At 48.3% G+C, this 11,455-nt stretch overlaps 1 protein-coding gene across 3 annotated transcripts in view; it reads left to right on the top strand.

Annotated features, from left to right (window-relative positions):
• Window positions 1-1,459: 1,459 nt before the first annotated feature.
• KCTD3 (potassium channel tetramerization domain containing 3) overlaps window positions 1,460-11,455 on the top strand; it is a 34,860-nt gene continuing 24,864 nt past the window's right edge. For 2 of the 3 annotated variants that reach the window (XM_059677491.1, XM_059677492.1), the window contains exons 1-8: window positions 1,460-1,787; window positions 5,723-5,776; window positions 6,088-6,133; window positions 7,681-7,754; window positions 9,507-9,565; window positions 9,814-9,894; window positions 10,759-10,899; window positions 11,324-11,414. In XM_059677491.1, the coding sequence (XP_059533474.1) occupies window positions 1,708-1,787; window positions 5,723-5,776; window positions 6,088-6,133; window positions 7,681-7,754; window positions 9,507-9,565; window positions 9,814-9,894; window positions 10,759-10,899; window positions 11,324-11,414 (626 nt within the window). In that variant the 5' untranslated portion in view covers window positions 1,460-1,707. The remainder of the gene's footprint in view (window positions 1,788-5,722; window positions 5,777-6,087; window positions 6,134-7,680; window positions 7,755-9,506; window positions 9,566-9,813; window positions 9,895-10,758; window positions 10,900-11,323; window positions 11,415-11,455) is intronic. The other variant, XM_059677493.1, reaches the window with a different exon arrangement.

Here is an 11,455-nt window from a genome sequence, read left to right as displayed (position 1 = left end):
ATGACTGAGAAGGGTTCCACTGTAAGGAACACATTTGTTTATTCATTCACCTGATGGTGAACACTCGGGTTGTGTCTGCTTCTCTGCTATTACAAAGAAAGCTGCTATACATCTGCGTGCGAACGTTTGTATAGGGACGGATAGTGGGTTGAATGGCAGTCCCCAAACGTATGTCCAAATCCTCATGCCTGCAGCCTGCGACTGCGACCTTATTTGGAAATAGATGTGTGGCAGGGGTAATTAAGTTGGGGATCTTGATATGAGATCTTCGTGGACGTGGAGTGGACCCTACACTCCAGGGACTGGCGTCCTTATAAGGAAAGGACGATTTGATGCACAGAGAAGGGGAAGACCACCTGAAGACCGAGTCGGAGATTCCAGCGATGAGCCTACAAGCGAAGATCTTCTCCTCGTGATAAAGGAGCCACGTCATTAAGACAGCGTCACCATCCAACACAAGGATGCCCCGGAGAGCTGATCCTAAAACGCCAGTGTTTAGAAGAGAAAACAGAACTGCAAGAAGACGGCAAGTCCATGATTACAGACAGATGTTTCCATACCCCTCTTCCGGTAACTGCTGACCGAGTAGGTGGGAAAATCCCGAGAGAGAAGGAAGATTTGAGCCACACTGTCAGCCGGCAGCGCTGGTCCGTCTCAACATCCCACACAACCAGAGCCAAGGGCACATTCCTTCCCAGGGCTCCCAGGGCGTCTTCCCGGAGAGAGGGCGTTCTGGGCCTCCCCGCAGCCTCGCTGCGTTTTTAAAAACCAGGTTAAACGGACTGTGCTCTCTGTCCGCAATGCCTCGGGCTTGGGGTTGGCTTCTGTCTTTAATTCCCTGCTTAACATAAAAACCCTGCCCCGGAGGGTGGGGAGGCGGCTGTGAGCGGCACCTGGTCCCATCCTCTTCCTAACTAGCCCCCCTCCTCCCCGCCAGTTTGAACCTGGACACGCCCGTGAGGACTCACACGTGTGGGCCCTTAAGCGCTGCCCTTAAACCCGCCCGGGATCGTGCACCAGGCGGCGGCCCTGGCCCTGCCTCGCTCCCACGGCACGTACAGCCCCTCTTCCCCCAAAGCCGAGCCCGCGCCCTAGACCTGCTCCCTCCCGGGCGCTGGGACCGCGCCCCCCGTTCGGGAACCGGACCGAAGGGGGCAAGTGACTGAGCCCAGGTGAGCGCTGTGCAGGTGGAAAACCCCCCATGCCCGGCGCAGGGGCGCTGACTGCATCCAGGCACCGACTCGGTCGCTAGGACGTGTCCTCCTTGCACCGCCCAGTGCAGGTGCGCGGCCCCGGCTCCCGGCTCCCAGCGCTGCCCAGCGTCCCTGCCGCCGGGAAGGGGCCGAGTGGCCCTGGGGGGTGGGGGGTTGGGGGGGGGGAGGAGCAGCCTGGAGGCCGCCCGGGAGGAGGATTCAGCTCGCGCTGCCCCGCGGCCCGCGAAGCTCCGCCCCGGCTTTTCCTTCCAACCCTCGTGGCGGCGGCGGCGGCGCTGCGCGCGGAGGAATTTTGTCCCCAGCGGCGACCCCTCCTCCCGCGGCGGCGGCGTCGGTGGCGGCGGCAGCCCAGCGCCCCGACGAGGCCCCGCCGGCCCGGCGGCCTAGTGGCCGCGAGGCGTGGAGCCCGGGCCGCCGGCGCCCAGGGAAGGTGGGCGAGGCCGGGGCCCTGCAGCCGCCGCCGCGGCCCCGCGCGGGGAGGGAGCGGCCCGACATGGCGGGCGGGCCCTGCGGCGGCGTCCCCGCGGCGGCCGGCGGCGGCGAGATCGTGCAGCTCAACGTCGGGGGCACCAGGTGGGCGGGGGCGCCCGGCGGGGGAGCGGGCCCGGCGGGGAGGCTTCCTCGGGGGCGGGAGCCCTGGTCGCGGGCGAGTGTGGGGCGCGGGCCCGCGGGGCCCCCTGGCGGGAGCGGCGGCGGGTCTGGACCTGGTGACCCCGGGGACTGGACGGGCTCCCGACCCAGGGCCGGGCCGCCGGGCTGCTGCTCCCGGAATGCCCCCCTCCCGGTCCCTCCTGCCCCTCTGCCCTGGCCCCCCTGCTCCCCTCTACCCCTCCCCTCTCTCCCCCCCTGCCCTCCCTCTACCTTTGCCCCTCCTGCCCCCTTCTGCCCCCTCTATCCCCCAGCCCCCCTCTGCCCCCTCTCACCCTGCCCACCCCTGCCCTTGCCCCCCTGGCCCCCTGCTGCCCCTTTCCAAGGACCGGCCTCCCCCTGCTCTGGAGCCTGGCCTGTGGCTTGGCTGCTGCAGGTGCTCAGCCTCCCCCCCACGCCCCCCCAGGTCCCCGTGTCCGCTGGCGGGGGGGGGGGGGGCGGGCCGGGGAGCAGTGAGCCCCTGGCCCCGCTGTTGGGGGCGGGCGTGGGGCAGGCCGGGCGGGTCTGCGGGAGGCTCTCCTTACCCTTTCTCTTGGGGCTTGGCTGGGGGGTGGGGTGCCTGGTGGGCAGTGTGTCCAGAAACCTCCCTCGGCAGAGCTGGCCTGGGGAGCCGGTGCCTGTTGGCGCCCTGTGTGGGGCGGGGTGTGGGGCGGGGTGCGGGGCGCCCTCGTGGAAAACAGGCACAGCTCTGCCCTCTCTCTGGCGGCCTCTCCCCTCTGCCTCTTGTTGGGGAAAACATCCAGTTTTTGGAGTGAACTGACCCTGGCTTGGGAGTCAGCCCTGCTGAGGGCGCCGGGGTGGAGGTTTGGGAGGGAAGGTGGTGTGTTTTGCTGTGCTCCAATATCTAAGGCTTTAAATACTGTGTTTTAAAATGCAAAATGGAAACTGCAAACCATAGTGATCAAAATGTAGTGTTTTAGTGCTAAACACTTGATTGTTTTTTCTCGGTGCACTAGAGAATTTAGCACAAGAAATAGTTCTTCATTCGTTCCCTGCTCCCCCCCCCCCCCCCAACCTCCAAACACACTGTTCAGTAGTGAAGAAATTATAACAGTGTTGTCGCTGTGTAGATCCCAGTCCCCAGGAAAAGATTTGCCCCCTCGTGTGAGAAATGGACGCTCTGCTGAAAGCCGTAACCTGTGCAGGTGGGAAACTCAGCCGGTGAGAACGGGACCCTGCAAGGCCGCTGCGGGAACAGCACCCCAGCACCCGGGGCTCGGGCTGTCCGGAGTGACTTGGAATCAGGCTCTTGCAGCCCTTCAGAGCGAGGAGGGGTCTGGAAGGCGCTTGTCTGTTGTGCAAACACGGATCAGCGCACTCGCTGAAGTCATGCGCGGATGCGCAGTAAAACAAAACCCCGCTGTGCTTGTCCCTAAGCGGAGGCCGGGGCCTGGGACAGAATTGGCTCTGGAGCACAACTCCGAGCATGCGCCACCAGGAAGGCCTGGTTTATCTTTTAATTCCAAGAGACGTGAGATCCAAAATAAACATACTCAATGAAATGATAGAAATGACTGATTTTTTAAAAAAATATATTTTATTGATTTTTTACAGAGAGGAAGGGAGAGGGATAGAGAGTTAGACACATCGATGAGAGAGAAGCATCGATCAGCTGCCTCCTGCACGCCCTGCACTGGGGATGTGCCCACAACCAAGGTACATGCCCTTGACCGGAATCGAACCCGGGACCCTTCAGTCCGCAGGCGGATGCTCTATCCACTGAGCCAAACCGGTCGTAATTTTTAAATGATTAACTTTGGGGGTGATTCAGAAAGAAGATGAGATTTCACTTAGCATGGTTATTATTTAAAAAAACTAGTAAATTGAAAGAAACCCAGTATGACTCAATTTGTGATAAATTCCATTGGAATGAGTAGGACTGGAGGCCTCCTGGGACGGCCACTGGGGGGCCGGATGGACAGAGAGCTTTGGAGTGCAGACGGGTTCCAGTTCCCAGGCCTTGCCTCTTATCTTAACTGGCTCAGCACCCCTGGGCAGATTATCTTAGTGCTTGGGTCCCTAAAACGTAAAGTGGCCATAATAGTGCCCACCCCACAAAATCACTAAGGGAATTTGAAGTAATAAACGGGAAATGCAAGGGCTACTGGCATTGCCAATAGTAAGGTTGCAGATTGAGTCATTTTTAGATTGTGTCCAAGTTAATTTAGTAGGAGGCAAGTGGCACGTATGAATGTGGACATGCTCATGTCTCTAGTAATACTTCTGTTGGGACCGGATTGCACGCCACCCCCTGCTTGGGAAGCACTTTCATGTATGTTGCAGAGAAGTTTGCTTGTTGTGTACATTTAAGTGTCGCGGTTCTCATGAAGTCATATTTGGAACCAGCTTTAGAGCTATGTGGGTTTTTCTCCCTCCTCACTTTTGATTGGAAAAAAACATTTGGGTGTGTGGGGGGGGTGAGGGTCCCATCCCTTGGTCCAGAAATTCCGGCTTACTGAACCCACCCCAGACTGCTGATTGTAAGTGAAATTGTTAATATGCCTTTAAGCAGACCCGTGGAATTTTGTGAGTAGCACAGAATTCGAGCTAGTTGGCAGGCATCTTGTTGAGTAAGCAGCAGTGAATGTGAAAGGTCAGGGGCCCTTCATGTGGAATGAATTTGATGGCCTCCAAAACAGTGACTTGTTCGTGCTGAGGACCCGTGGACCCTTCAGTTTGCTGTTGACTGGGTTTGCTTTTATTTATTTGACCAAGTCAGTTTCCTGTGACTAGCTGCAGTCCGCTGCTCATTGTTTCCTAAGAGTCTGCTAAGAAAATGTGGGAAAATTTGCCATGTTCTCTTGAATAAACCGTTTGGTTCCTTTCTTAAATCCGACGCATGGGCACAGGAGCGGCTTTCACAGTTCTGTGACGCTGGGAAGTGACGCAGAATGACAGCGGGGGCCGCGTGGGGGTCTGTGTGCGCACCCGGGATGCGGACCCGGGATGCCGTGGGCAGAGAGTGAAAAGGTGCTACGTCCTTCATTGTGATGAGCTTTAAAGTGAAAATACTCAGGGAATAGGGGCGGGGCTGGATGAGCCCTAGATTCCTTCTTGGCCGTGAGACTTTACATCCGTTCCTGATCTTCCAGGCGTTACACCTGTGCTTGGGTAAAGTCCCCTCTATCGATGGCAATAAACACTCTGGGTCAAATGTCAGTTAACCTCAAAACTGATGTATTTACTGAGCGATTTTGTTAAATGAATGAATATGACAATTGCAAATAGCCTAAGACTGCAAATAAAGAATAATGTACAATGGAGTTACTGTGAGCTCAAAATGATATTCTAGGATAGACTATTTGGAAGATCCATTAAAGAGAAGGTAAACCCTTAAGGGTATTAAGAAAGATGGATGTATCAGGAGCTAATAAAGCCAAACAAAATGCTTTTAGGAGAAAAGAAAAAAAAAGATGGATGGTACTTGGGTTATTGGACATGACAAGGGCTGTCGAGCTGGGATAAATTTAAAAAACCAATACCGAAATGGTGGTGGGCATGACTTTGGGAGTAGTAAGTACTCTCTATTAGAGGGGAACGCGTTTGTGTTGGAGAGAGCGGAACGTACTTTTGAGTGCTATGCTGAAGTTAGACTGTTGACTCTTCAGCAGATGGGCATGCTGGGGAGTCGTGTGTAGGGAAGCATTATGTCAGGGAGTTATTAGATTTTGTGAAGAGCTCTTTGATCTTAACTCTGAATTGACAGAAATTTTAAAATATTAAGAGTGATGAATGTAATTGTTTTGGCTATAGCTTTGCAAGAACGTGTAAACCATTGGCCAGCTTATTAGAGCAAATTAACTAATACTGAATTTCAAATTGTGTGCTCATTTATAATGCCAGATAACTTTCAATTGCAGATTTAGTACCTCAAAACAGACTCTTATGTGGATTCCAGATTCCTTTTTTTCCAGGTATTTCATAATTTTCTTCATTACTGTTCTTAATATACTTAGTATTTATCAAAATAGTAAGAATTTTCTTTAATATTTTTTTCTCAAACAAAAATTCTTAACTTTTAAAATACAATTTTTTTCCATTTTTTGTTTGAATAAAGTTTTCCTTCTTAACTGCAGAAAAAAAAGACAAAATAATTTTTGTTTTTTATTTTGCTTTGGAGATATGATGGCTCATTTATATTGATCATTAACATTTGATAAAGAATTAGGACATTTATTCATACTCAGATTTTAAAAACTAACTAGCTTATTGTTGTGACTTCTAGCTTGCTGAGTGGGAGAATTTCAACACTTCGAGATGAAACTGGTGCTGTAAGTATAATGTGCAGTGTTTCCAAATTAGATTAATGCTTATGTTTGATCCTTATTATATAGTGGCTCTTAGAAAGCTAACATTTTAATAACCACTAAATGAAAGTGAGATATATCTACTTAAAGTTTATTATTTTTTTTGTCATGCTTAGAGTGTTTCTATATGTATAGAACTCTAAATAGTAAATACGAAATATAGCAATTCAATGTGAATGATTAGAGAGATTGTAGGATATGAGTTTGCATTGTCAACAGAGTACTTTTAATCAGTAATTAAAACTAACAGTAAGTAGATTAATGTAAATACTAAAATATTTTGATATTGAATTAGAATGTATAAATTGTAAATAGGAAAGTTCTACTTTTTTTAAAAATTTTTTAAAATATTTTTTTATTGATTTTTTTTACAGAGAGGAAGGGAGAGGGATAGAGAGTTAGAAACATTGATCAGCTTCCTCCTGCACACCCCCTACTGGGGATGTGCCCGCAACCAAGGTACATGCCCTTGACCAGAATCGAACCCGGGGGAACCCTTCAGTCCGCAGGCCGACGCTCTATCCACTGAGCCAAACCGGTTAGGGCCTACTATTTTTTATTTTGGAGAATAACCTTATGAATTTGTACAGCAACGGTGGAATGAGGGAAGTAAAGAACTATTATGTTTCAGTACAAAGGGAGTCGGTTTATGCATTAAAAAAGTGGTTAGATGGTACAGCAGCATGTACAGCACACGTCTCCTCCCGGAAGCAGAAGGGCTTTCTGTTTGGAGGCAGCAGCGTGGCACAGGTGTCCATCTGCTTTGGTGATATTTGCAGCAAAAGCAGGCTTGCCTCTTTGAAGTTATAAGAAAGACATCCATAATAAGATCTCCACAAATCTGTCGTGTTTCTTCAACTTCTGATTGGTCCTAATAAGAAGAAAAGCAAAAATGTATGAAGGTAGAAGAACTTCATTCATTGATATGCATAACTGACCATGGGAAAAAGAGTTTTGTTACCATTCCCCTAATTAACTTACATAAGCTTTAAAAGATGTTCAGTTTTATGGTTAGAGCTTTTGTAATTGACTCAAGAGTGTTGGTACATATTCCTGTGAAAAGTTATCAATTATGTATTTCATTCAAGTGCATTATTTCGGTGATGCCCATGTAAGTCGCAAGTTATGTAAGTCACCATCACTGTCACCAGTAAGTAATAATAGAAGCAAGTATTATTTATGTATACTATTTTTTAAAGTATTCACTGAATTCTAGAATATTTCAGATAAAAATGTTCCCTCCAGTGTTAATTTTACCAAAAATCTCAAAGTAAATGAGAGAACTGACTTATTAGATACCATTTTCCTACATATTAAAATGCATCAATTTAGCAATAGCTTTTTTGGAGGAGGACAGACACTGCCACCTCAGATGTATTCTAGGGAAATACAGTACTTCAGTAATTCAGTCTTTGTTCCCTAAGTGAGACTTACAGTCATCGAAGTTAGAAGTTGCAGTTATACTTGGAGCATCATTTCAGATGTTTATTAAAACAGTCCATCATTTGCAGATATTTATTGATAGAGACCCGGCAGCATTCGCACCCATTTTAAATTTTCTTCGGACAAAAGAATTAGACTTAAGGTAAGAAGTGCATCCTTTTACAATCTTATTGATGAATATTTTTTGGTATATTTTATGAAGGTAAAGTTTTGTTCTTACAGTCCTATTTCATTTGAAAGTTTTCTCTAAATTAAACTCTCGTAGGTGGAGGCCTCCACCATCCCTGCCTCCAGCCGGCGTTAGCAGCCTCCTGGCCAGTTCCCCCCACTTCATTCTTGCATCGCTACCATTTATTTCCCACACTGTCTTCTAAAAATACAAATCTGATCTGGTTACCACACTCCTGAAAATGTCTGTTATATGTTACTGGGTTCATGGCTAAGGATTTCGGTATTTTATACTGTTTCTTAAGGCTCTCTCTAATCTGACCCTTGCTTAATTTCTCTTGCTTTAACACTTGCAACCTTTTCATCCTGATTTCTTCCCTGGTCTCTGCTGTATCCACCTAATACAGGTAGTCATAGCAATCATTACACTTACTCTGAGTCTGTCTTCCATTAGACTTACATTCCAAAAAGGCGAGCACTGCTCACTGTATATCCCAGGATCTAGTTGTAATTGATGTGTAGTTAGTTCAGAGGTTCAGTACGTGGGGGAGAGGGAGATTGTGGGTAAATGAAGGGTCATTTAAACTATTTTAACCTTGCCAGGGTCTGGATTCTTACCAGGGAGCTACGATTTCATTTGTATTGTACTGTTCTTTTATTTCCTAAATTCTTAATGAACGTTCAGTAAGAATGTATTAACATTTTATAGTCACAGCTTTTGAAATCCCAGCTGTATCCTTGAGCCGCTTCTTTATAATATTATCTAACTTTGCTTACGTTCACTAGAATATGAGCTCCTTGAAGGCAAGGACTGCTCTCTGTCTGGTTGGCTCCTGCTGTGTTCCCAGTGTTAAGACAGTGCCTATAGTAGCTGCTCAGTAAATATTTATGGAATGAATACAAGAGATTGTTGAGTCTGTTTGGGGCTTGGCCTGGCGTTGGGTGGAAGTGGGAAGAATATTACTAAGTACTTATTTCTTTATAAAAGTAAAATTATTTTGACCCATAGCACTTGATGGATTAAAGAAGCCTAACCTTACTGCTAGTCAGTGTCCTTGTGACTACTCCACAGCCAGATAACCCATGAGAGACAGAACTGGTTTAAATATCTGTATTACCGACTGCCTTCCTGTAGGTTCCTGGCTTTTTATTTCCACACGACTGTACTGGGAAATCTTCATCAGGCTGGCCTTTCCCCTACTTTCTATTTTGCTTGTTTTTTTTGTTTTGTTTCTGATGAGGTCATTAATCTGACTTTATTCATTCACTGGGTATTTATTGCATAATAGTTATGTACAAGTGCTGTGCTAGGCGTTGTGCAAGGTACACAAAAATAGATTCAAAATAGATCCTGCCTGGGGAGCTTACAGTACAATCGGGGAGGTTAAATATGCATAGAAATGATGGTCATAAAAAGTTAGTCCATTAATGCCGTACAAGAATGATGCAGTACTTGATGATTTATTTGTACTAACCCTGTAAAGCCCTGATTGCTCAGTTAGTCGCCCATTTCATCTGTATGTGAATGGTTTTAAAGTAAGAGAATGTTTTTGTTGGTGTGCAGTTTTTTTATTTAGACTTTTCAAATGGTTAAGGGTATTGGAAGAAAGGAAGTTTTAAAGCCTTGTGGGTCTGTTCACACTAAGCACCTACGACTTTTCCTTTTGCTTCAGATGCTAATCCGAGTTGCACTGATGGAGGACTCATGTCCTTTGTTTCTTTGTAGGGGAGTGAGTATTAACGTTCTCAGGCACGAAGCTGAGTTTTACGGAATCACGCCGTTGGGTATGTGTTCTGATGTTCCTACTTACGGTTTGACCCTTTGTGCACAAAACTGCCCCAATACCATGTGTCCTATGCCAGGTCCTAGTTTGGGATGGACTAGGTCAGTGTGGGTTTTCATGACAAGAAGATGTTAGCAGCTGGTTTAACTTACACCTGCTCCTGTTCCCCTGTCCTCTCACCGGAGAGCGTGGCAGCGGAGCGCTGCTTCTCGGGTGCGTGCATCTGACAGGTGTGTCTGGCGTTTTCAGTGAGAAGGCTCCTGCTGTGCGAAGAGCTGGAGCGCTCGTCCTGCGGCAGCGTCCTCTTCCACGGCTACCTGCCCCCACCAGGTACTTGCACTGTGCTCAGTCCTTCTGAGTGCTTGTTCTCATGAAGGGTATGAATGGGGAGAAAGAAGACCTATTCTTTGATTCTTTCTGACCTGTGAACCTACTAGGAATGGTGAGAACTTTAATTGTGATAGAAGTTAAGTCAGCACACGTTCAGGCAGGTACATGCCAGAGTGTGTTGGTACCGACCAGCAGGCTTGTGAGCTAGAAGATTTCTGTGGCCACCACTCGGCTCTGCCGTGCACACTGCAGAGAGGAGGGGACATGACCGCTCTGTACAACTTCACTTCCATAAACAGCCACCGGCGGCCTGGGCGGGGCCCTCCTGCCCACCCGATGCCAGATCACTGGCAGTCGGTCTCCTGTGAGAGCCCAGGTCTGCACAGGTGTGTCCGGTGCAAGACGGGCAGGTGTGCTGCACGTCACCTCCACCCACTTCAGGCAGAAGAGTTCTGCCTTCCCGTGGCCTCTGAGCAGGGTTCATCCAGTCGCTCCCCTGCCGAAAGGAGACGGCGAACGTCTGGGGCAGTTCAGCTCTAGAGCAGCTTGAAGTTACTAAGGCCTAGTCACTGCAGTGGAGACACTGGCATGGACTGAACTAGTGATGGCTTTCACTGCCCTTGAGCTGGTGGAAGTGGAGTGTAATATGATAAAGCTTAATCTCATTTCTGTATACCATCTGTTGAAAGTTTTATTTTATTTTTTTTTTCATTTTTTTTAATGGTAATTAGATTGCAGTACATTGCTGTATTGGAAGATATATGTTGACTATAATGAACTGCATGTTTTTATGTCTGGTATAGTGCAACATTTTAAATTGTTTCAGGTGAACTTAGAAATAAATTATCTTACTTCGTTTCGTAGGTATTCCTAGTCGTAAAATAAACAACACAACTAGGTCCTCGGCCGATTCTAGGAATGGACTGAACTCTGTGGAAGGTGAGGCTCGGGGAGGTGGTGCCCAACCCGTCCTCTCTGCCTCTGGCGAGGAGCCTGCCAGGCTAGGTAAGCGTGATGACGCAAATAGAGACCATGCATGTGCTTAGTTCTAGCTGATACTGAGGATTTACAGAGATGTACTTTTTGCCTCACCTTGCTTTTTAATTCAGATTTATCGTGTATATCTTAAACTGTAATTTAGCATGTAATTTTTGTATAAAAGTATGTAAGTCCTGTTTGCTCTAAGTCTGAAGTGCAGAGGTTGACAGACTTTTATGTGAAGGGCCAGATAGTAAATATCTCGGGCTTCGTGGGCTACCGGGCTCTGTTGGAGCCGCAGCTCTGCTGTGGTGGCGTGGAGCAGCCACAGACGGTGCGTAAACACGTGTGCACGGCTGTGCTCCCGCAGAACTGTCAGGACAGGCAGAGGACTGGGGGCGGGGGGGCGGCCTGTGCTGTAGATAACATATTTCCTTTTTTAAATTGGCAGGATTTCCTGTGGACCCACGCAAGGTGCTGATCGTGGCTGGCCACCACAACTGGATCGTGGCTGCCTACGCCCACTTTGCTGTCTGCTACAGGTACTGTGCAGGTTCCCATGGCTGACGTTGCTTATAATTTG

This window comes from Myotis daubentonii, chromosome 20 (assembly GCF_963259705.1).
Source record: "Myotis daubentonii chromosome 20, mMyoDau2.1, whole genome shotgun sequence".
Taxonomy (NCBI): domain Eukaryota; kingdom Metazoa; phylum Chordata; class Mammalia; order Chiroptera; family Vespertilionidae; genus Myotis; species Myotis daubentonii.
Note: the sequence above shows the minus strand (reverse complement) of the source record. Positions and strands in the feature narration are given on the sequence as shown.